The sequence below is a fragment of the Mus caroli genome, unplaced genomic scaffold (assembly GCF_978045245.1).
Source record: "Mus caroli unplaced genomic scaffold, Mus_caroli_1 scaffold_7, whole genome shotgun sequence".
Lineage (NCBI taxonomy): Eukaryota > Metazoa > Chordata > Mammalia > Rodentia > Muridae > Mus > Mus caroli.
The window spans coordinates 109,227,256-109,250,808 of record NW_028227262.1 but is presented as its reverse complement, the minus strand read 5'-3'; the positions used below and the strand labels follow the sequence as shown (position 1 = coordinate 109,250,808).

General features: G+C 38.9%; 1 protein-coding gene across 1 annotated transcript in view; it reads left to right on the top strand.

Moving 5' to 3' along the window:
• The window catches only part of Agk (acylglycerol kinase), a 77,587-nt gene that overhangs the window by 37,047 nt on the left and 16,987 nt on the right, over window positions 1-23,553 (top strand). Inside the window, exons 6-9 of the mRNA XM_021164845.2 lie at window positions 8,009-8,101; window positions 10,468-10,500; window positions 12,309-12,403; window positions 20,148-20,217. Of these exons, the coding sequence (XP_021020504.1) occupies window positions 8,009-8,101; window positions 10,468-10,500; window positions 12,309-12,403; window positions 20,148-20,217 (291 nt within the window). The remainder of the gene's footprint in view (window positions 1-8,008; window positions 8,102-10,467; window positions 10,501-12,308; window positions 12,404-20,147; window positions 20,218-23,553) is intronic.

Here is a 23,553-nt window from a genome sequence, read left to right as displayed (position 1 = left end):
ATGGGTTTCCTGTAAGCAGCAAAATGTTGGGTCCTGTTTGTGTAGCCAGTCTGTAAGTCTATGTCTTTTTATTGGGAACTTGAGTCCATTGATATTAAGAGATATTAAGGAAAAGTAATTGTTGCTTCCTTTTATTTTTGTTGTTAAAGTTGGCATTCTGTTCTTGTGGCTCTCATCTTTTAGGTTTGTTGAAGGATTACTTTCTTGCTTTTTCTAGGACGTGGTTTCTGTCCTTGTATTTTTTTTTTTTTCTGTCATTATCCTTTGAAGAGCTGGATTTGTGGAAAGATAATGTGTGAATTTTGTTTTGTTGTGGAATACTTTGGTTTCTACATCTAAGGTAATTTGAAAGTTTGACTCGGTATAGTAGCCTGGGCTGGCATTTGTGTTCTCTTAGTGTCTGTATAACATCTGTCCAGGATCTTCTGGCTTTCATAGTCTCTGGTGAAAAATCTGGTGTAATTCTGATAGCCTTGCCTTTATATGTTACTTGATCTTTTTCCCTTACTGCTTTTAATATTCTATCTTTATTTAGTGCATTTGTTGTTCTGATTAAGTGTCAGGAGGAATTTCTTTTCTGGTCCAGTCTATTTGGAGTTCTGTAGGCTTCTTGTATGTTCATGGGCATCTCTTTCTTTAGGTTTGGGAAGTTTTCTTCTATAATTTTGTTGAAGATATTTGCTAGCCCTTTGAGTTGAAAATCTTCATTCTCATGTACTCCTATTATCCGTAGGTTTGGTCTTCTCATTGTGTCCTGGATTTCTTGGATGTTTTGAGTTAGGAAATTTTTGCATTTTGCATTTTCTTTGATTGTTGTGCCCATGTTCTCTATGGAATCTTCTTTCCCCAAGATTCTCTCTTCCATCTCTTGTATTCTGTTGCTGATGCTTGCATCTAAGGTTCCAGATTTCTTTCCTAGGGTTTCTATCCCCAATGTTGCCTCACTTTGGGTTTTCTTTATTGTGTCTACTTCCCTTTTTAGGTCTAGTATGGTTTTGTTTATTTCCATCACCTGTTTGGATGTGTTTTCCTGGTTTTCTATAAGGACCCGCAACTCTTTAGCAGTGTTCTCTTGTATTTCTTTAAGTGTGTTATTAAAGACCTCTTGATGTCTTCTACCATCATCATGAGATATGCCTTTAAATCCGGGTCTAGGTTTTTGGGTCTGTTGGGTTACCCTGGACTGGCTCAGGTGGGAGTGCTGGGTTCTGATGATGGTGAGTGGTCTTGGTTTCTGTTAGTACGATTCTTACATCTGCCTTTTCCCCATCTGGTAAACTCTGGAGTCAGTTGTTATGGTTGTCTCTGGTTAGAGCTTGTTCCTCTCGTGATTCTGTTATTCTCTACCAGCAGACCTGGGAGACTAGCTCTCTCCTGAGTTTCAGTGGTCAGAGCACTCTCTGCAGGCAGGCTCTCCTCTTTCAGGAAAGGTGCACAGATATCTGGCGTTCAGACTTGCCTCCTGGCAGAAGATGAAGGCCCGAAACAGGACCTGTCCCAGAAGCTGTTAGCTTCTGTAGTCCACAAGCTCACCTGTGCAGACTAGTCTCGGTGGAGTCTGTGAACCAAGATGTCTCCTGCAGATGCTTTGGCAATTCTCTCCCGGACCGGGCAGAAACCTCTCCTCTGTCAGGGAAGGTGCCCAGATGTCTGGAGCCAGAAAAGGGGGCTGCCTCAGAAGCTCTGTGGCTCCCACCTGTCCCAGAAGCTGTTAGCTTCTGTAGTCCACACTCTCACCTGTGCAGACTAGTCTCGGTGGAGTCTGGAAACCAAGATGTCTCCTGCAGTTCTTCTAGCAATTTCCTCCCGGACCTGGTGGACACCTCTCCTCTGGCAGGGAAGGTGCCCGGATCCTAAGCCCCTTTCATTATCCTAGAACGTTGACTGGACTGCTGTTAATCTATTTCTAAATTACACTTTGAGTATGTCACAGAGATTAGAAGGTCATGCAGTAAAATTTCCATGCAATTTTGGATTCACTTTTTTAATAGACTCAATCTTGTAGTTGTTTGTTCAGGGGTTAGAAGAAAGGGGAAGGAAACATTTACATGAGCATCTTCGATGTACCACAGTCTAGGTGTGAGAGAACATAGGGTGGTCATGTAGGGCTGCTATCATTAGTTCCTTATTATTTGATGAAACTTTTTGATAAAACTTGGGCCTGGAGACTTGCTGAAGGGAGACGGTGCATATTAGGCTTCAGTAGTACTACTACAAGTATGTAAGTTCTGTTTCTCTTTGGCAAGATAAATTCTTCAAGGAATTTCTTTTTCTTCTTTGATTTTCACATTAGCTGGCATCGAGTTGTTTATGATGTCCTCGTGTTCACTTTTGACTTTTTGTAGCTTTTGTAATGTTTCATTTTACCCTTCACCTCAGCTGGGCCTGCTCTCTCTGCCTGCTGCCCCCCCCCCCCCCCTAGTCTTCAAGACTTTTTTCAATTTAATGAGTTCCTGCTGAGGACCCAGTTTGCCTATTGATCTTTTCACTGACAAGGTTGTTTCATTTCTCATTTTCTTTAAAATACATATTTCCTTCGTTTTACTTTATTTGCTGTTCTGCTGACCTGTGATTTTCATTGGTTTATCCCCACACACACATACACAGTGTGCATATTTACAGCCATAAACTCTGTTGCTTCATCTGCATCCTATCACTTTAGACACAGTTCTTTCATGATCATTGCTCACGATTTTCTCGTTTCTATCATGACTTGCTTGACCTCTGAGTTACTTAATATGTTTTCATTTTCAGATATAAAGGTTTTCTGGGTATCATTTTGTTTATGATTTCTAAATTAACTGATCAAAGAAGTATTCTATATAATTTCAGGATCAAAATTTATTGGGATTTGTCTTTAGATCTAGATTGAATGTAGTTTGGTTTATTATGTGTCCTGTGTATGCATAAAAAAATAATTGATATCTGAAAGAAATTAAAGACTTCCTGGAATTTAATGAAAATGTTGACACAGCATACCCAAACTGATGGGACACAATGAAAGCAGTCCTAAGAGAAAAGTTCATAGCACTAAGTGCCCTGGTAAAGAAACTGGAGAGATCTTACACTAACAACTTAGCAGCACACCTGAGAGCCCTAGAACCAAAAGAAGCAAACTCACCCAAGAGGAGTAGAAGGCAGGAAATAGTCAAACTCAGGGCCGAAACTAACCAAATAGAAACAAAACAATACTAAGAATCAGCAAACCCAAAAGCTGGTTCATTGGAAGAATCCACAAGATAGACAACCCCTAGCCAAACCAACTAAAGGGCCCAGGGGCAGCATCCAAATTAACAAAATCAGAAGTGAAAAGGGAGAGATAACAGAAAGGGGGGAAATTCAAAAAATCATCAGATCCTACTATAAAAGCCTATACTCAAAACAAACAAACAAAAAAAAAAACTGGGAAAATCTAGATGAAATGGATGTTTTTCTAGACAGATGCCACATACCAAAGTTAAATCAAGAGAGGTAAACTATCTAAACAGGCCCATATCACACAAGGAAGTAGAAGAAGTCATTAAAAACCTCCCAACCAAAAAAAGCCCAGGACCAGATGGATTTAGTGCAAAATTCTACCAGACCTTCAAAGAAGACCTGATACCAATTTTCCATAAACTATTTCATAAAATAGGAACAGAAGGAATGCTATCTAACTCATTCTATGAAGCCACAATTACTCTGATACCTAAAGCACACAAGGACCCAACCAAAATGAACTTCAGACCAATCTTGTTTATGAATATCAATACAAAAATACTCAATAATATTCTTACAAACTAAATCCAAGAACACATCAAAACCATCATTCACCACTATCAAGTAGGCTTCGTCCCAGAGATGCAAGGTTGGTTTAATATATGAAAATCCACTATAAAAACAAACTCAAAGAAAAAAAATCACATGATCATCTCCTTAGATGCAGAAAAAGCATTTGAAAAAATACAACACTCCATGTTAAAAGTATTGGAGAAATCAGGAACTCAAGGCCCCTACCTAAACATAATAAAAGCAGTTTACTACAAACCAACAGCCAATATCAAGTTAAATGGAGACATGCTTAAAGCAATCCTATTGAAATCTGGTACAAGACAAGGATGCCCACTCTCCCTATATTTAGTTAATAGTACTCAAAGTGTTAGAACTATAAGAACAAAAACTGGTCAAGGGGATACAAATTGGTGAAGAAGAAATAAAGGTATCACTATTTGCAGATGATATGATAGTATACATAAGTGACCCCAAAAAATCTACCAGAGAACTACTCCATCTGATAAACAACTTCAGCAAAGTGGCCAGATATAAAATTAAATCAGTAGCCTTCCTTTATACAAAGGAAAAACAGGCTGAGAAAGAAATTAGGGAAACAATCCCTTCACAATAGCCACACATAGCATAAAATATCTTGGGGTAACTCTAACCGAACAAGTAAAAGACTTGCATGACAATAACTTCGTCTCTCAAAGAAATTGAGGAAGATCTCATAAAATGGAGAGCTCTTTCATGCTCATGGATTGGCAGAATTAACAGTAAAAATGGCCATCCTACCAAAGGCAGTCTATTAGATTCAATGCAATCCCCATCAAAATCCCAACACAATTCTTCAAAGATATGGAAAAAGCAATCAATTTCATCTGGAAGGGCAAAAATCCAGAATAGTGAAAACAATGTTTAACAAGAGAACAGCTGGGTGAATCACCATCCCTGACCTCAAGGTTTACTACAGAGCAAAAGTGATAAAAACTGCATGGTATTGGCACAAACACATGTTGATCAATGGAATAGGGGAGGTCCCAAGGCCTGACACTATTACTGAGGCTATGGAGCGCTCACAAAAAGGGATCTATCACGACTGGCCTCCAAAAGACCCAACAAGCAGCTGAAAGAGTCAGATGCAGATATTTGCATCCAACCAATGAACAGAAGCAGCTGACCCCTGTTGTTGATTTAGGGAAGGCTGAAAGAATTTGAGGAGAAGGGTAATCTTATAGGAGGACAAGCAGTCTTAGTTAATCTGAACCCCCGAGATCTTTCAAACACTAGACCACCAAACAGCATTCACCAGCTGATATGAGGCCCCCAACACACATACAGCAGAGGACTTCCAGGTCTATGTCATTCACAGATGATGCACCTAACCCTCAAGAGACTGGAGGCCCCAGGGAGTATAGAGGTCAGATGGAGTGGGGGCATCCATGTGGAGATGGGGTGTGGTAGGGAGGAGGTGTGGGATGTGGAGCAGTTAGAGCTTGGGATGGGAGGGGCAGGGAATGGAATATGGAGTGTAAAAGATGAATTACAAATAAAATTAAATTAAAAAATTGATATCAATTACTAAATGTTATACTTTTTTATGACCTATAAATCAAATCTACTCATTGTGTAGTACAAATCTTCTATTTCTCTCTTGTTCTTTTTTTTTTTTTTTTTTTTTTTTTAATTTTGCTTTTATTGGTGATAACTATTTTAAACTGTCCTGTCAGGGGAGTTACAAATATCCAAGTATGATTGTGAATTTGCCCATTTCTGTAGATAATTTTGTCTGTTTTTTTTAAATTACTATTATATGTTAAGATGATTAACTCTCGAGAACTGGACTGAACACAAGAAATTTGTTCTAAAGACAATCTGATCCAATAAATGTTTGTTGTAAATGCTGATACATTTTGGATGTGAACTTTAGCCTTTGGTGATTGAGCCTTTCCAGCCCAACTGTTGATATATTTAAACGTATTTCTCTGCTAGTTGTGTATTGGTATGCAAGATCTTGGTTCAACTATTGCTTTTCTGAATAGGATCTTATTGGTCGGCAGTCTGTTTAGAACTGCCTTTTGTGTTTGTCCAGGCAGGAATCCTTAATGTTATGGGTGGAGAAGAATATTTTTGATGGCCTTACTCATGTTAGGTTGATATGACTGTTGTGTGGCCCAGGTGGTAACCACTAAGCATCCTTACATGGTAACTGAGCTTTCTGAAATAAAACACATCCTATTTTATTTCTAAATACTTGAAGTTACGTGTTTTAATAAGGAAGTATATTTTTTCTGTGTAACTATATTGACATCTACATACCCAACAAATGTAACAATTCTTTAATTTTTTTATTGGATATTTTCTTTATTTACATTTCAGATGCTGTCCACTTTCCCGGTTTCCCTTCCCGTAAGCTCCCTATCCCATTCCCCCTTTCCCTGCTTCTATGAGGGTGTTCCCCCACTCACCCACCCACTTCTGCCTCCCCACCCTACACTGGGGCACTGAGCCTTCATAGGACCAAGGGCCTCTCCTCCCACTGATACTCGACAAAGGCCATCCTCTGCTACATATGTGGCCTGAGCCATGGGTCCCTCCATGTGTACTCTTGGTTGGTGGTTTAATCCCTGGGGGGGTGGGGGTGGGGGAGGACGGGTTCCTGCTTGGTTGATATGTAACAATTTTTTAATACTAAAGCCCTATGGCTTTTGGTTTTGTATTTTGTAATTTTTTCCAATTTAAGATACTAAACAATTATATACACATATACACACACTAATTTATTATTTATGTTACATATTCAGAAAATAGGTATTAAAGGGAGATTTAATCATTAGTAGAAATGTTACTGTTTTCTTCTTACAGTTCAGTTGAAACTATTGGTCTTTGAAAAGTTGATTTCCTGTCTTTCCTGTTAAATTTTATTTGGAAATAATTTAAAATTTTCAAAACAGTTAAAAAAAACTACATATACATATTTATCTACTTCACCCTGACTTAACATTTTTACTGTGTTTTCACATAATTTCTCTTTACATAAATGTGCATGTATGTGTATAATATATACAGGAATACCTATATATATTATGGATGAAATCATTAAACCATGATATATGAACTCACCTTTAGGCTCCTCTCCTTTTCCTAGAAGTTAGGGTGTGGATCTCAAGGTTCTATCCTGTAAGGTATCTGTTGGCGTCTCTGGTGACCCGTTCCTATCCAGGGTCCTCCCAAAGTTAACTCTATAGCACACACTCTGTTATGTTTGAGGAGTTTCCTGAGAGTAACAAAATAACTTCTGTGGATTTCTAGAATTCTATGCTGGGAACAGGGCACATAGAACAGGTATTTCAAATTATACTACAGGTGTTAGCCCATCTGATATTTAAGTATTTAGTTTTTGCCTGCTCTTGTGTCTAGTGTATTTTGAATTGGAGGTAGTATTTCTATTTCATTTACCTTATGCCCTTTTTTAACATTTGTCTTAAGGGGTATATATATAATATATATATATATCAATGTACACCCTGATGGTGGCTGAAATGTACATCAAACGTTCAATAAAAATGGGAGGATCGGAGTGCTCTTCTGTGGGTTCTTTCAAACATTCCTGCATTTTTTTATGTGCCATCATAGTAAAACAATAATAATCGTCATTTACTTAACACAGTACCAGTAGCAAACACTTTTCTAGCTGTTTTAAATTCTGCTGTGTAGCAATAGTACAGGAAAGCCATGATTAAGCCCTCTCTTGATACGTGGAACTTCATTGATACGGAAATTAAACTCCAGTGAGTTTAAAGCTAATCAGTTAAGAAGTCGCAGAGCTGAGGTTTCCTGTAGGTCTCTTGGGCTCTGAAATCTGTGCTCCTTTTCATTGTATCTGCTTCCCTGTTTGCATATGCACTGTCTTTCTGCCTTCATATGAAAAACAGAGTGCAAACAATGTAATAGAAGCCATAGTGGACTGGAAAAGAGTCCGGTGACTGGCTGGCTGTATAACTAAGGCAAATTACTGGGCTTGAATTTTATTTTTAGAATAAGGAGGTGAGGAGGTAGTTTCTGAAGCCAGTTCTGTCCTAGTAAGTATAAAACTAAAAATCCACACCTATTGCTGTCATAGAATTTTCATGTCTTTCAACCATGTAGAATTAAGGGAGTCAATATACAACTTTAAAGAACATGGTCCACCTTTTCACCCTCTAACGTGTGGTCTTACAGTGACAAGTTTACCAATGGCGTTTTGATATTGCAGACGGATTATGAGGGACAAGCCAAGAAGCTCCTGGAGTTGATGGAAAGCACTGATGTGATCATTGTTGCTGGAGGGGACGGCACACTGCAGGAGGTAGGGTCCTCCCGCCCCATGTAGGGCCATCTTTAGGCGAGAAGAATGGACAATGGCAACAATAATTAAGGAAATTGTTGTAATTCATTATTTTAGGGCTATTGCTCTCAAACTTAAGCAGCATTAAGCTTTTTCTCCTGCACTTTTCTTTCCTTGTTTTTGGTAAATCTTCCTCCCAGCTCAAAGAAGGGTTTATATGTAAGCAAGTCTGCCTGAGAAAATTAAATAAAACAAGGCTCTATAATCAAGTACTTAAGATGAAGTGGGAAGATCTTGAGTTCCAGTTAGTCTTGGGCTACATAGCAAGGTTGGACCTCAAATATTGAATAAAATGGGAGGAAAAATGGGTATGGATAGGCTAAGCTTTTTATGTTGTGCATTCTGTTATGCAGTAGCTCTGTGATGGCATCAAGGTTTCACTACAAGGACAAGTTCTCATCAAATTAAAATTTCTCTCAAGAAAACACTTTTATGGCCACTCACATAATTTCTGTTGTATAGAAAGTCAACTCTTAAGATTGCATTTGTAGAAAGAGATGATATTTGTTCAGATATATGCATTTATCTTCTTTTCTGTTGTTCTAAGGTTGGTTGTTTGGCAATCAGTGCTCCAGAACAAACCTCACATATGATGGGCAAGTGCTCTACTGCTGAGCTACATTCCTAGCCCTGTCTTGTTTTAACAGTAATACACTTATCCTCAGTGAGGTGCTACACCTATTAGAATGCCCAAGACATAGAACACTGGCAGAGTCAAATGCTGATGAGTGTAGAACAGTAGGAGCTGTCATTCATTGATGGTGGGAATGCAGAATGGTTTAGTCACTTTATATCTATCAGAATAACCAAAATCTAGGTCAAACAAAATGGAAAATGGGTGGTTTCACTGAAAACTGGACATACTTCTTGTCATGCGATCCAGCAGTTGTGCTCATTGGAAGTTATACAGAGGAGTTCACAACTCTTGTGCATACAAAATACCTGCACATGGTCGTTTATAGTATTTTTATCTACAGCCGACCAAATGTGGAAGAAATAAAGGTGTCCTTTAATAGGTTCATTGTAGAGTAGCATACCCAAGTAATGGATTATTTAGTGTGAAAAAAAAAAGAACTATCCACTTATGACAAGATTTGGAGCATATTACTAAGTGAAAGAACCACAAAAAGACTCTTTGACTTGTAGGTCACGCAACAATAGAGAGAATAAAAGGATGAGAGGTTGCCTGAGGTTGAGAGAAAAGAAGGATTCGCAGGCAGCACACGGGACTTAGAGGACAGGAAAGTGCTCTGGAGATGATAGTGATGCCTAGGAGTGAGCACATGCTTTTTAAAACCTGTGAAGTGCACAGCACAGAGCCAACACCAATCTAAACAGTAACATTTAGATGGTAATGTAGCTTCATCAATTTTACCCACATACTACATTACTGTTGGCTTTGGCCTCTCTTTGGTGGCTTCATCAGTGTGAGGGACCAGAGATGAACAGCAGAAAAGCTGTCCTTAGTTTGACTTGGCATTTATATGAGCCTTAGTAAGCTTCTTTTTAAAAAGGCTGTGCTAAAGATCTTGTAATTGTCTTTAAGCTTGTTAATGAAATGTGAAGAGTTCTGATTGTATACCTACAAAGAATGAAGCAGATCCCTGACAGCCTTTTAATACTGAAACCCAATGAGGCAGGACAAGATAAAGGGAAGAGATATGTCAACCTTTGTTTTTACAAAATGTTTTAAAGGAAAGACAGTGAATTGTGTATTTCGTGGATATGCAAGTCATTAAAAGACATTGGCCTAGAGAAATGATTGGCTTTTTATAACAGCTCATACCTGCAATCCCAAGGAAGCTGAAAGCAGAAGGAATGCTGTGAGTTCCAGGCCAGCCTGGACTACCTGATGATAATGAATAACTAAAGTAAATGATAATGTTAGTTGTCTAGCCCCTTTGTTTTCATAGCCCTCAGGAAGAAGCACTTGAGTACAGATTTCTGAGCATACTAAGCCAGCCTGTCCTCTGTGTACTGCAAAAGGCTAACATAGTCTTTTCTGTATAATTGAAAAGAATTCATATTCTCTAGAACCTATGATACATTAACATTAGTAAACTTATGTTTTGTAGACCTTGATATAATTTTACTAATGTAATGTGGGATTTTTATAATTTATCTTAGTCTGTATTATTCTTGGTTAAGAATAAAATTTAATTTAGCACTGATCCTATTTGACAGTATGATGTGTTTTTAAGATCTAATGTATTACTTAATATAGCTTCTAGAAGAAAATAAATAAGTTTATGGTCCATGAAATTTTATTCTAATTTTGTTTTGATAATGAAAATACATGTTGTTTATAATATTTTTTACATTCATAGGTTGTTACTGGAGTACTGAGAAGAACAGATGAGGTGAGCTTGTAAAAAATATGCTAAGCTTTTATTTGTTCTCATCCTTTGTCTTTCCCTCTTACAATGCATACATTCATATTTATATTTGTATGTATGTATATGTGTGTATACATCCATCCATACATGCAGTACTAAGGATTGAACCCAGGGCTTTGGGTGTCTTGGTAAGCATGCACCACTGTCTTACATCTCCAGCACTTTGTTAATTTAGTTTTTATTTTGAGACAGAGTCCTGATAAGTTGCCCAGGCTAGCCTTGAACTTGTTAGTCTCCTGCCTCAGTCACTGGAATCTGTGGGATTCTAGGCATAAACCATCATACTCTACTCCTGTGTTATATTTTCAATCCAGTGCAATTGTGATAGGATTGGATTTTTGATCAGATGGTGCAATACTTCTTCATCTGTCATAGGTTACTCTCATGAACCCATGGTGGACTTCCTGTGTTGGTAATCCAGGGTACCATGTACCTTTTAACAACAGCTATTGTGCTATATAAAAATTTCCTATAGAATCTTTGCTTCAAGGAATTCTTTTATAAATTAATAGTGATATGTTCATATAATATGATCTGGGTAGCAGTTAAATGGATGAACTAGGCTTATTTAGTTAAGAGTGAGCATGAGGACCTGAGTTTGATCCCCAGGATCCATGTAAAATCATCTGAGTACAGTCAGTGGTGCTGCTAGTAAGCCCAGTGCTGCCTGGCCAGGAAGGACAGCCATGTGGGAGACCTTATCTAAAAGAAATATGGACAGTACATAGGGAATACAACAAGAAGCTGCCCTGTGGCCTCTTTGTGTACCCTCAACACACACACACACACACACACACACACACACACGACACTTTCATTCTCCCTCACACATACACAGAGACAAATATGTAATGTGTATCAAACACAAGAACGAAGTAGATCTATAAATATCTACATCTTTAGATCTTAGAAATGTTAAATACGAGTAACTTTTAAAGAGGGTGAAATCTTTTTACAAGGTTTGAGAATTCAGAAAACAGTACTGTCACTGTATATTATTTGGTATGTAAGTATGTAGTATAAAAAAAAAATAATGGAAAAGAGTTGTGCCAACCTAGTGGTTTCCTGTAGGAGGGGTCAGGAAAGCAGAATCTCAAGGGACTTCATCGGTCTCTGCCTATTTATTTATTTTAACTTTGAGACTCAATTCATTTCTTAAGACATCAGAAGCAAAACGGCAAATGCTCTTAAATTTGGGTTGTGGACTTACGAGGTTTTGTAAGATCTCATTCATTTTTCTGCCACAGTTTAAAATACTTTAGTAAAAACAATAAGAGATTGTGTTCAAAATAAACTTTTAAGAATCTTCAAGTAATGGCTGTATATGTGACATTGAGTTAAATCACATGTTATGTCATTAACTGGCCATGATTTGACTTACTCTATCTGAAGTAGATAGCTTATGAAACACTGTCACCTGCCATTGGTCACTGTAGAATTAGTAGGTATTTTTAGTTGAATTTTGTCTCTGTATTTCTCAGCCAATGTGATAGCTTAGTACTGTCTCTCACACTGGTTCATTGGCCCAGTTGTTGTAGTTACTAAGTACCCAAATATGTTTTCTAAATTCTGCGTCATTGTGTTTTCATTGACCTCTTTGTTTTTTAAACTGCTCACGTTGGGGTATTTGCTTACTGACCTAGAGATGGGGAATGGAGATGAGACAGAAGACACAGCTAGTTACTTCGTTCTAGAGGATGCTCATATGCCTCCCTTTAAACCTAATCTTCTGACTGTAACAATACAACTTTGTCTTCTTCTTGTTCTACCAGGCTACCTTCAGTAAGATTCCAATTGGATTTATCCCGCTGGGACAGACCAGTAGTTTGAGTCACACTCTCTTTGCTGAAAGTGGAAACAAAGTCCAGTAGGTTGTCAATGTGGAATGCTAACCTATGTGTGTGGTAGAGCCTGGGCCTGAAAATTAACATATGTGATAACATCGACTTTTCAAATATTGATAGGTTGAACTGTCAAGTTATTGAGAGGGAACACCCAGTCTTTCAGAAAATTGACGTGCTCCCAGTTGACTTGTTGTACCTTTTTAATGTAGTAATTAATACATCCTGATGTTGGGGATGGAGATGGGTGCTTTCTGTCATTGCTGTTTTTCTGCCTTTGCATTGTAAGACCCTTTCATGAAGGTGAGGTCAGATTTGCTCTGATCATTTCCTTTTAGTACACATGCTGACAAATAGCAAGTCTCTCAGGAAACTGAACTGCTGGCAGCCATGGCTTCATTATCTTGGAGATAGAAGCAGATAAAACAACTAAATACAGTCATATGCTTGTGACTGCCTGGAGTGGCTGGGAGTATGGATATAGTAGCTGGGGGAGGGGTGAGGTTCTGACATTTAAGTTACATTGCTGTGAGCCTAACACTGTCCTCAGGACTCAGAAAGATTGAAAGCTTTATAGAACAAAGACCAAATCTTTCAAAAAGGTAGTGATCTTGAATTTGAGACCTGGCTTTTGCAGTAATTAATTAACATAATCTTGAGCAAATGGTTGTCAAAAGACGGAAGTAAATGGACAGTGTTGAAGAAATTCTTACATAGTGTGTAATGTAAAGCTTGTGATAGAAGAAGTCAGAAAGTAAACATTGGTTGAATGAATTAAAAAGTTCTCAGTTTTTCTTCTTATAACTGTCTAAGTCAATAATAATAGTCAAGGTGCTTTTTAATTTGGATTAATTTTTTTTGTCTTGCATTAGTATGTTTTCTTAGACTAGGTCTTCTAGACTGACTTTCCCTGTTATAATTTTGAGGGCCATCAATGGCATCTTTAATAATTTTATGCTGTTCATAAAAGCATGGGTGCATATAGGAAAGCCCAGGCATGCATATATATGTTTATCAGTCCCTTGTCCTACTGTCTCTCATGTGTCATACCCTTATAGGACTCTCCAACCATCCTGAGGCCTAGCAAACAGGAGAAGCCTTAATGGGCCATACCTTTTAGTCACGGGTTAGAATTTTGGAGAGGCAGTAGATAATGATGGATGTATGATTCAAGCATTTTTGCTGATCTGGTGTAAGTTCTCTCCTGTGTAGGCCTTGACTGTGTTAGGAGCTTATCTTTCCCTTGTATCAGTAGAGATTATTGAACTGCTTTAGCCATCGTTTCCAAATGGCTTGTCAGTGACCAGAAGTAGATTATTTTCCTTGTGGAAACCCTTCCCTATCCAAAAGCCTCCACTCACATGTGGCCACCCCCAGGATCCGAGACAGTGGTCTGCTTTTTAGGAGCTGGGGTTTTTTTCTATGTTTTTAAACTATTGTTATTAGCTGCTTCTATTTATAATTTAAAGATTTATAAAAACCTAATCTCTAAGCAAACCCCAGGGCCCTTGGGTAATCAGAAACTCTGCCTTTGGCTCAGGATTTTGCAAACTTTTTACATGACCGTTGCCTGGGGCTATGTAAAAAGAACAAAGCTTTGCCTTTGCCCCACTGTCAAGATTTCTTGTAAAATAATTATTGAAGAAGAAAAAAGTCTTTTTTTTCCTGAAATGTGGAGTGTAGCAGGTAAATAATCCTAAATGCCAGGCTGCAGTGCTTCCTGCCGTACTAGAACCCTGAGTCATTGTAAGGGAATGATAAATCTGAGGTGCATTTTAGCTGGCTTCGCCTAAGCAGTTTATAGAAGTAATTTAATGCAAAAAGCCTTTTTGAATTGCAATAGATTGAGTTGTTTTTTAGGTCTCTCAAAGCCACTTTCCAAGTCTCTTCCTGTGTGCCAGGTGCTATTCAGCTTAGTAAGTACAGTGTACACCTCAACTGTGGTGCTTCCCACATAGCCCATACACACTCACAATAGAGCCTAGACTTGTGCGCCTGCTCCTCGCTTCCTCCAAGTAGAATCTCATTTTTGAAAATTTTGCTGGCCACTCCCAGCCAAATCAATATTGAAATGAAAAAGGGGAGGGTGATTCATAAATAAATATGGGTGTTTGGGAGTTTTGCCTGTATGTGGAATTCCCAGTGCTCAAGGAGGCCAGTAGAGGACATTGGATCCCCTGGAACCGGAGGTACATGTGGCAGTATACCTCATGTGGGTGCTAGCAATTGAACCAGGGTCCTCTGCAAACACAGCAAGTACTCTAACCACTGAGCCATCTCTCCAACCCACAAATGCTCACATTAAGTACCAGAGAAAAGCAGTCCAGACAGCACAAGCACTGTTAAGTATATTCAGCTACTGAAACTCATGTACTGACAGCATGATGAATGCCAAGCAGTACAGCAACTATAGGAGCTAGTGTGGCTGCTGCTTATCAAATTAAACATAAGCTTTTCATACTGTTAGATATTTACCTAAGAGAAATGCAGAAATCCAGATCTGTACAACAACCCAAACCTTACTTGTAGAACTTGCTGCTAGTTGTCAAGAATCAGGAACAGTGCCAGTATCAATCGGCTCATGAATGGCTGAACAAACTATGGTACATGTATGCACCAGAGTGCTACTTAACCCTAAAAATTGTCTGCCCGTGTTGTTAATGCAGTCAGTAGTGGGAGTAATCTCAAGCTCATGCTTTTTCATTGTATTATATGATAGTTCCACAAAAGATTAAACTGGCTATGGTAATTGCAGGAACCGATGATTGTGGTAGGAGTGGGTTGGCAACAAAGATTGATGAGGGACTTAAGGGGATGTTAGAAATACTATATATTTTGATAATGGTGTTAGTTTCATAAATACATTTGTCAAAATGTATGGAAAGGCATGCCTAAAAGGACAGATTGTACTGCATATGGATTGCAACTCAGTAAGTCTGATTTTAAAAAAGAAGTTGGTCCTTCAGTTTCCAGGTTTACGTTTGAGGGGCTTTGCTGGAGGATCAAATGGAAAGCTGACAGGAGTGATTGCCCAGGATGCACAAGGCCAGGCCCAATCCCCAACACCACAGTTGAAAAATCAAACCAAACTACAAACTCTTCTTGGATCTGAACAGGAGGGGAGGATACCAGTCAAACAGCTGCCCCATGATTGAAGAGACAGGTGGGAACACAGTCCTGGCTCACCAAGGCGGACTCATGAACGTTAGCAGCTGTGGTAACCAGTGCTGGTGCAGGAAAACCTGAGGTTCAATGTGGTCAGCTCTGAGAGTTCCAACCTCCTTGGAACCCAGACTTATGGGATTCCTATAATATTGTGAGATTTATTTCAGAGAGTTTGCTGAAGATCCCATGCTAAGTACTAGGAAAGGAGGAAAGGAAGTACTCTGAAGCAGTCTTTTTCCCTCATAAGGTCTGTATCAGGAGAAACTCGTTATGCAGAGCCCAACCTAGAGTAGTCTTGGAGCTCAATAAGGATTGCTAGACTCTAGCTTGCTCTGGCCTTCCACATGGGAGAAGGGAAATACCCAACCCAAACTACTCTTCAGCCCTGCCCTAGCTCACGGGGTGTATAAAAGTGGACTGTTGAAATGAAAATGTTGTAATGAACACTGGACAGTTTTCAAATCCATGTGGACTATACAACATGCTTCTAAGACACGCATAAGACACGCATCAGGGAAAGTCCGGAGACGACGTAACATATTTTAAACTAAATAAAAACACTCCCAAAAATATGTGGTAGGCAGTGATGGTGGAGATTAGGGGAAGTTTGAAGATTTAGTATACATAGCAGAACAGAAGACAGAGCAAGATTAAGGGTGAAGGTACATACATGGGAAGGTGAGGCAGGAGGATTGTGAGTTTGAAACCAGCCTGGTTACACAGGCAGACACTGCCTCCAAAGTCAAGAGGAGGAAAGCAAGTTAAACTCAGAGTTAACAGAGAAAAGAAGAGTTTAAATCTAGAGTAAACAAAGGAAATTAATAAGAATTAGAGCAAAACTCAATGAAATTGAAAATAGAAGTCAATAAAAAGCTGGTTCTCAGAAATAATAAATTTCAGCGAGTCTCTAGCCAGGCTAAATAAAAACTAGAAAGGACACAAATGACTCATTTTAGTGATGAAAAAGAGGACATCAGTGCAGAGCCTGTGAACATGAAAGGTTATAAAGGAAGGTTATAGCTCTAGGCCCGTAAGTTTGATAACCTCAGAACAGGCTGACTCCTTCAAAGACAGATGGGCATAGCTCGTGCAAGAAAAAATAATTGGCAAGTGGGATTAATAAACTAGTACATTCAAACAGTAGAATCTCATTCAGTGATGAAAGAAATGAACTATGAAGCTACAGAAAGACAGGAACGTGAATGCATATTACCAAGTAAAGGAAAACATTCCGAAGAAGAAGGCTACACTCTATGGCTCTAACTGCTAAGAGTCCCGAAGAGGTCAAGTTGTAACAGTAAAAGGGGAAGTTTGGAAAAGCTACAAAGAGACTTGTGTAGCGGTAAAATTGCAAAGTACGTACTATTGAGTGGTAGATGTCATTAATGTTTGTCTAAACCCATTTAGATTGCAGCTATGATCAAAACTGGATCATGAATGGCAATAACAAGTCAGTGTAAGAGCCGGGCGTGGTGGCGCACGCCTTTAATCCCAGCACTCGGGAGGCAGAGGCAGGCGGATTTCTGAGTTAGAGGCCAGCCTGGTCTACAAAGTGAGTTCCAGGACAGCCAGGGCTATACAGAGAAACCCTGTCTCGAAAAAAAAAGAAAAAAAAAAAAAAAAAAACAAGTCAGTGTAAGTTCTTCAATTGTAACAAATGAGCCAACCAGTCTTGGGGGTGGGGGTGGAGAGATGTGATAGTGGAACAGCTGTGTCTGTAGGAGGAAAGGGGGTTATATAGGGGCATTTCTGAACTGGCCTTCAAATGTTTCTATGAGCCTGACCTAAGATGGCTCTAAAAAAGGAGTTTTATGTAAAATCATTGATCCATAGCAAAACACACACACACACACACAGAGGTGGGGGGAGGGAGAGAGGGATTAAAATTAACATAGTCCTTTCAAACTTCAATAAATTTACTTGATTAAACAAGTGTTAGAGATGTGTTCTAGTTTCTCCTGTGTTTTGTTAAACATCAGCATATCAGCATATACTTCCATGGCTACTACCTCTCACCATTAATTTTGATTATATGGTGATCCTGTACCTGTTCATTAAGTTCATATAACAATGTCAGTAAGTTGACTATCTACAGTATATTGAAACAGAGGAGATTTGTTTCATAGTGATAATCAGAAAATAAAAGTGAAAACCTGAACACATTTGGATGCTATGGGGAACCAGGTCATTTAGAAAACTGGTTTTAGGGTTTGTTTATTTTTTAAGCGCTGAGTGGGGAGGTTGGGGGCGCTGATATGGTGGTGTATACCTTTAACCATAGCAGTCAGAAGGCAGAGGCAGATGGGTCTCTGAATTCAAGGCTATCCTGGTCTGTGTAGCCAGTTTGAGGTCTCCTGGGAGACAAAGTGGGACCCTACCTAAATAAATAGGAGTGAGGAAGGAGGGATGTAGTTCAGTAGGCAAAATGCTAGGCTATGCATAGCCTGCTGAATTTCTGTGAATTCCTGAATTTGTGAAGTCCTGGGTTCCATTTGCAGCATGGAATAAATCAGTCATGGTGGTGCACATCTGTAATCCCAACACTGGGGAGATGGAGAGGGAAGAGCACAGCTGAAAGTCATTCTTGGCTACAAAGTCAGTTCAGTGCCAGTGTAGGAACATGAGACCCTGTCTCAAAGTTTTAAACAAGAGTTAATCATTTCTCTTGGCTTTCTTATGTGACCTGCATCTCAGTGCAGTTCAGGGGAAGGTTCTTCTGTCCAATAGAGGATAAATGAGAAGGATAGACTCGAGCTGGAGAGACCGCTCAGTGGCTATGACTGCAAAGTGACTCTTGCAAAGGATCCAGGCTTGGTTCCCTCTTCTGACATCCACAGACACCGCAGGCAAAACACTCATATGTATAAAATAAATTACATGTTTTAATGATAGATTTTAAAAAATGATTAGTTTGGAGCCCAGTAAATCTAGGTGATGATTTTCATTGGTGGCCATCATCACCAAAGACAGCAGGTGTTCTTTGTCTTCTGATGGAGATGTGTACTACCACAGGGGTTATTTAATGCTGCCAAAATCTTAAGGATGGATCGATACAAACTCTCCGTTTTAGCCATCCTCAGAAAATACATGAACTAGATATATACACTAGGGGCATACACATATAATCACTAAGGTACAAGTAAGGTACAGAAATTCAGTAGACAGATGACCTATTTCTTAAACAGGAAAACGAAAAGGAACAAATAATAGATTTAAAACATATAAACCAGTCACAATTTATGTGTCTTGTTTGAAGGAAGTAACTTATGTATTTATATATTATTAAAATTTCAGCATTGCCTAAACATGTTGATTCACATGTATCAAAGTTATAAATGTAATAATGATATTTCATAAAAGTCTCTTTTGCTGATACATAATGAACTACTAAGATATCAGGTTTACCCTCATACTTAGTGACTTACATGGTGATGTGAAGAAGTAAGCTTGCTCACAAGGGGATAATAGTTTTGAGTCTGAATGAGGAATATACAGAGTTGTCTGCAGTTTCTATGCTTGAAACTCTGGAAAATAAAATAATGCCCAGAAAATACCGATTGCCTGTAATTTGGCATACATTGTGCTGATGTCAGTTTTTTATTTGTTAGTCCATGAATATGAAGTGTCACTGGCCTTGTGGAGTTTCTGCTCCCCAGGAGGAGGCAGGCGATAACACCAGTCAGTACATAGTCAAGCTGTAGCCATGGGAGGACAGCAACAGTGTAGTGATGAGGGAGAGCCACAGTGAAGGACCATCTGCGAGGCTGGACGGGGTGGGCCTCTCTGAGGTGGAGCTGTCTGCAAGATCTCAAGGATGAGAGTGAAGGGCTTGCCGTAGCTGCACTTAGAGCATGGAGGGTTGACCAGCATTAGGAAAGGCCCTTGACGGAGGGCTGCTCCTTCTCTCCTGAGAGCACATGTCTTACTGTCTAGCCACGTGGTCTACTCTTTCTCTCCTTGACCATCTTTTGTGTATTTATGTGTGTCTGACTTTTAAAGTACAAACTCTAGGTCATGTGCAGATCTGGCATAATTTTATATGTCCTGGATAATCCAGAGCGTTTACTTTTTGATGAGTATTTTTTTTTTTTTTTACATAGAGGTTTTTGCAGAGATTGTCAGGATGTAGGTGAGAACAGTCTTATATCTTTGAGGGAAAGAATCAGCAGTGAGAACAGAGCATGAGGCGCAGCCTTGTGATCCTGGAAAATGAGGAAATGTGTCTTGGGTCGTGGACTATCATTTGCTATGATAGCTACAAGTCCTGGCCTTCAGTTACCTTCTGGCTGTTTGAGAAGAAAGACTATTTTTTTTTGAAATGGCAGAATTTCATATAGCAATTAAAAGATGCCTTATTATTACCATATTTTAAGTGGCAAGTTTTCTGATACGTGGCGCAGTGGAGTGATGTAATAAATGTATGCATTGATAATTGGGCACACGCTTTCCTAAGGTGATTTTGAAAGACTAGCTTTTACTGACCTCCTACAAGGCTTCCCAGTGTGTTCGTGTGGGGTGTATGCACAGATGTGTGCGTGCTGTGCACTGGGGGAGGTGGCATTTACTTTTTATAACAGGTTCCTTTCCATTTTTTCCCCTGTTTAGACATATTACAGATGCCACACTTGCCATTGTGAAAGGAGAGACTGTTCCACTTGATGTCTTGCAGATCAAGGTAAACTTTTTCCTTCAGATTTTGAAAAAGGTATTAAAAGTAGCATTTAAAAGGTATCAAAGTAATGAGCACATGTTAAAGAAAATGGAGTGTAGCAGTTTACATGGGGCTCTGATGGACACGACATTTCCTTCCTCTTCCCACCCTAGCACTAGTCCCCATAACGAAGCGTTGTCCACTAATGGATGTGTTTATGATCCCACGTGTAATAAGGATGATGTGACATAAAATTTACATCTGTAGTTACTTTAAATCTGCACTTCAGTAGTGTTGAGTGTGTGATGTCACCTTTTGATGTATTAGCTTTGAACCTAACTCTTGACCTCTGAAACATACAAGGATCCCTTTGTATTACTTCCTCGTGGAATTATATCTAATTTTAATTTCTCCAGCTACTACCTTTATGCCATAAGAAATCTAGCTATGCATGACTGAGTATTAAAAGAGCCCCAAGGCCAGACAAAATTATGCTGTATGCCTATAATCCTAACCCTCTATAAGTATCAGAAGCATGAAGGGTTCAAAGTTGGCCTCAGCAACACAGCAAGTTGAGGCTAACAGGTACCACATGAAACCTGGCCTTTAAAAAGGAAAAAAGACCCATAACATACTTTGGCAATAATTGATTTCAGTAGCTGTTTAGATGCTGGCTGCATCTCTCTTCCATGGTCTACAACACACGAGCTTCTTCTCGCGCCCTGCTGGAGCAGCTGTTATCTTTAACCTTAGCTCTCAGACACGTTTATGGTTAGGATTTTGTAGATCATCTGTCCATTCTTTCTTACATTGGGAACAACGTTTTCTGTAGCTTCCTGAATTTTGTAACTCTCCATTTTTCTGTTGAGCTGTGTAACATTTTCTTATTTGTAGAGGATAATTTGTTTTAGAAATAGGCTTGCTGGCTGTGCCAATTAAAGGGCATGGAAGCAATTATACCTCACAGTACGCATACTTGGCACGCAGATTTTGGTCTTTAATTACTGCCATCTTAAAGCAAAACAAAACAAAACATGACCACCAACAACAACCTGAAATAAAGGGAGAGTAAGTGTGAGGAAAGCAAGCACTCAGAAATTAATGGGGACATCACAGAAAGACATGAAGAGCCAGGCTGTCAGTGTTTGCATATCAAAATTATTAGTTGACAAGAAAGATAGATATATAGATAGTCACTGAAGTCTTGGTGGTAATATAGAAGAAATAATAGAATATTAACATCATTTTTAAGTCACCATTTTGATAATTGAGTTTACGTTGAGATCATCAGTAGAAACTGAACACAATGCACGATATCTATAGGGAAACAAATCTACAAGCATTCTCCAGATTATTTACTTAGTCGCTAAAGGGGCAGATATGGATTTGAGGTAGAGAAATCTAGAATATGCTACTTTCATGAAAAGAAATGAAAGTATCTGCTTTCTGGGAAGAAAATGGTGCCATGTTGCTATGTAGTTCTGATGAGAATAATGCCATGTCGCTAGATAGTTCTGAGAATAATGCCATGTCGTTATATAGTTCTGATGAGAGTGGTGCCATGTTGCTATATAGTTCTGAGAGTGGTGTCATGTCACTATATAGTTCTGAGAGTGGTGCCATGTCACTATATAGTTCTGAGAGTGGTGCCATGTCACCGTATAGTCCCCTGCCCCAAATGTGAGCTAATTTCAATCTAATCACTTGATAGTAATCAGAAAAAGCCAAACTGTGTGTCACTTTGTTTGTTTGTTTATTTTTTTGTTTTTTCAAGACAGGGTTTCTCTGTGTAGCCCTGGCTGTCCTGGAACTCACTTTGTAGACCAGGCTGGCCTCTAACTCAGAAATCCTCCTGCCTCTGCCTCCCCAGTGCTGGGATTAAAGGCGTGCACCACCACGCCCGGCTCTGTGTGTCATTTTAAACATTTTAGTCTGTCTTGCTTTAAAATGTTAATGTTAAAAAAATCCACAAAAGTAAGTAGTCTATTCAAGATGAAAAAGTAAGACTCTTGTAAAGGATACTGAATTTGAAGAATGAAAACCAATCGTAATCATGGATGTTGTTCAGACAAGTAAAGATACTTGTACACAGCCTGAATTTTACACTCTGCCTTTTACCTTTGATTCCTTGAGAGTGACTCTCATGCAAGTTCTTGCTCGGGGGAGATAATTGCTGTGAAAAGTTCTGATCTCTACAGCAGCAAATCTAGCAACATGACAAAACATACATGGGGCTGCAGAAGAACACTGGCTGTTCTTTTAGAGGAACCAGGTTTGGTTCTCAGTACCTACATGCAACAGCTCAAAACTTGCTGAAAACTACAGTTCCAGGGAATCTGATGCCCTCTTCCGGAGATATGGGCACTGCATGGACGTGGCACACAGCACACAAATAAACACACATAGATAAAAAGACAAACATGAGATCAGACTACAAGGAGGAGACTTTGGCAATGGTGACTTTAGGTGAGAGGCATAAGTAGTATACATTGTACTATTTAGAGTTTTGCCTTACATTGTTTTTCAAAATAAAAAAAAACAGGATGAAAGAGAAATGGTTCATTAGCAATTTCTAAGTTTTTGTCAACATTTGTTTAAAAATACTAGAAAAAAGATATACTTTTTTGACAGGAGTTAAACAAGTATTCTTTTTTTCATCTAATTAAAAAGAAAAAAAAAAAGCAAATGGCTCAATGGCAGAGTTGTACAGTTGAATCACACTGCAATAATGAACCCCGTGTTTGCCCACATCCGACTCTAAGATGTGCCTGCTCCATTCTGGATGAACATGTAGTGTTCACTCAGTTTTTGATTTTGTAAAAGTTGTAGGGATCTATACTGTGCCATGATCCCAAGTTTAACCCTGAAAGTTGCTGTTACATTGGTTGAGCATCCCTAGTCTGAACATCCAAATGCCAAGTGTTCCCAAATTGGAAGCTTTAGAGAATTCCAGATTTCGCAGTGTTGATGTGGGTAGGAATGCTCAATCAGTAGTTTTTGCCATCAGCAGCCAGAGTGTGATCAAAAGTTAGGGCACATCACAAGAGATCACCTGTGCATTGCATCCAAAATTCAAGAAACCCAAAAATTGGGAATATTTCTGGCCTCATGCCTTTCAGGCAAGGGACACTTAACCTATATGCAGTTTACTAGTATGTCTTTATAATTGGTGAACTTGCAAGTTTACAACCAAGTTTCCTTTTATTTTTCTTCATGCAGTGATGTCTAGACTTTCCATCATGATCTCATTAATCATAGTCTAAATTGCAATTGATCTTTTAGCATGTAATCAGCTAAGTTGTTTTCACAAAACATAAAAATGATGATTAAGTAGAGATTTTTATATATAAAGACATTGTT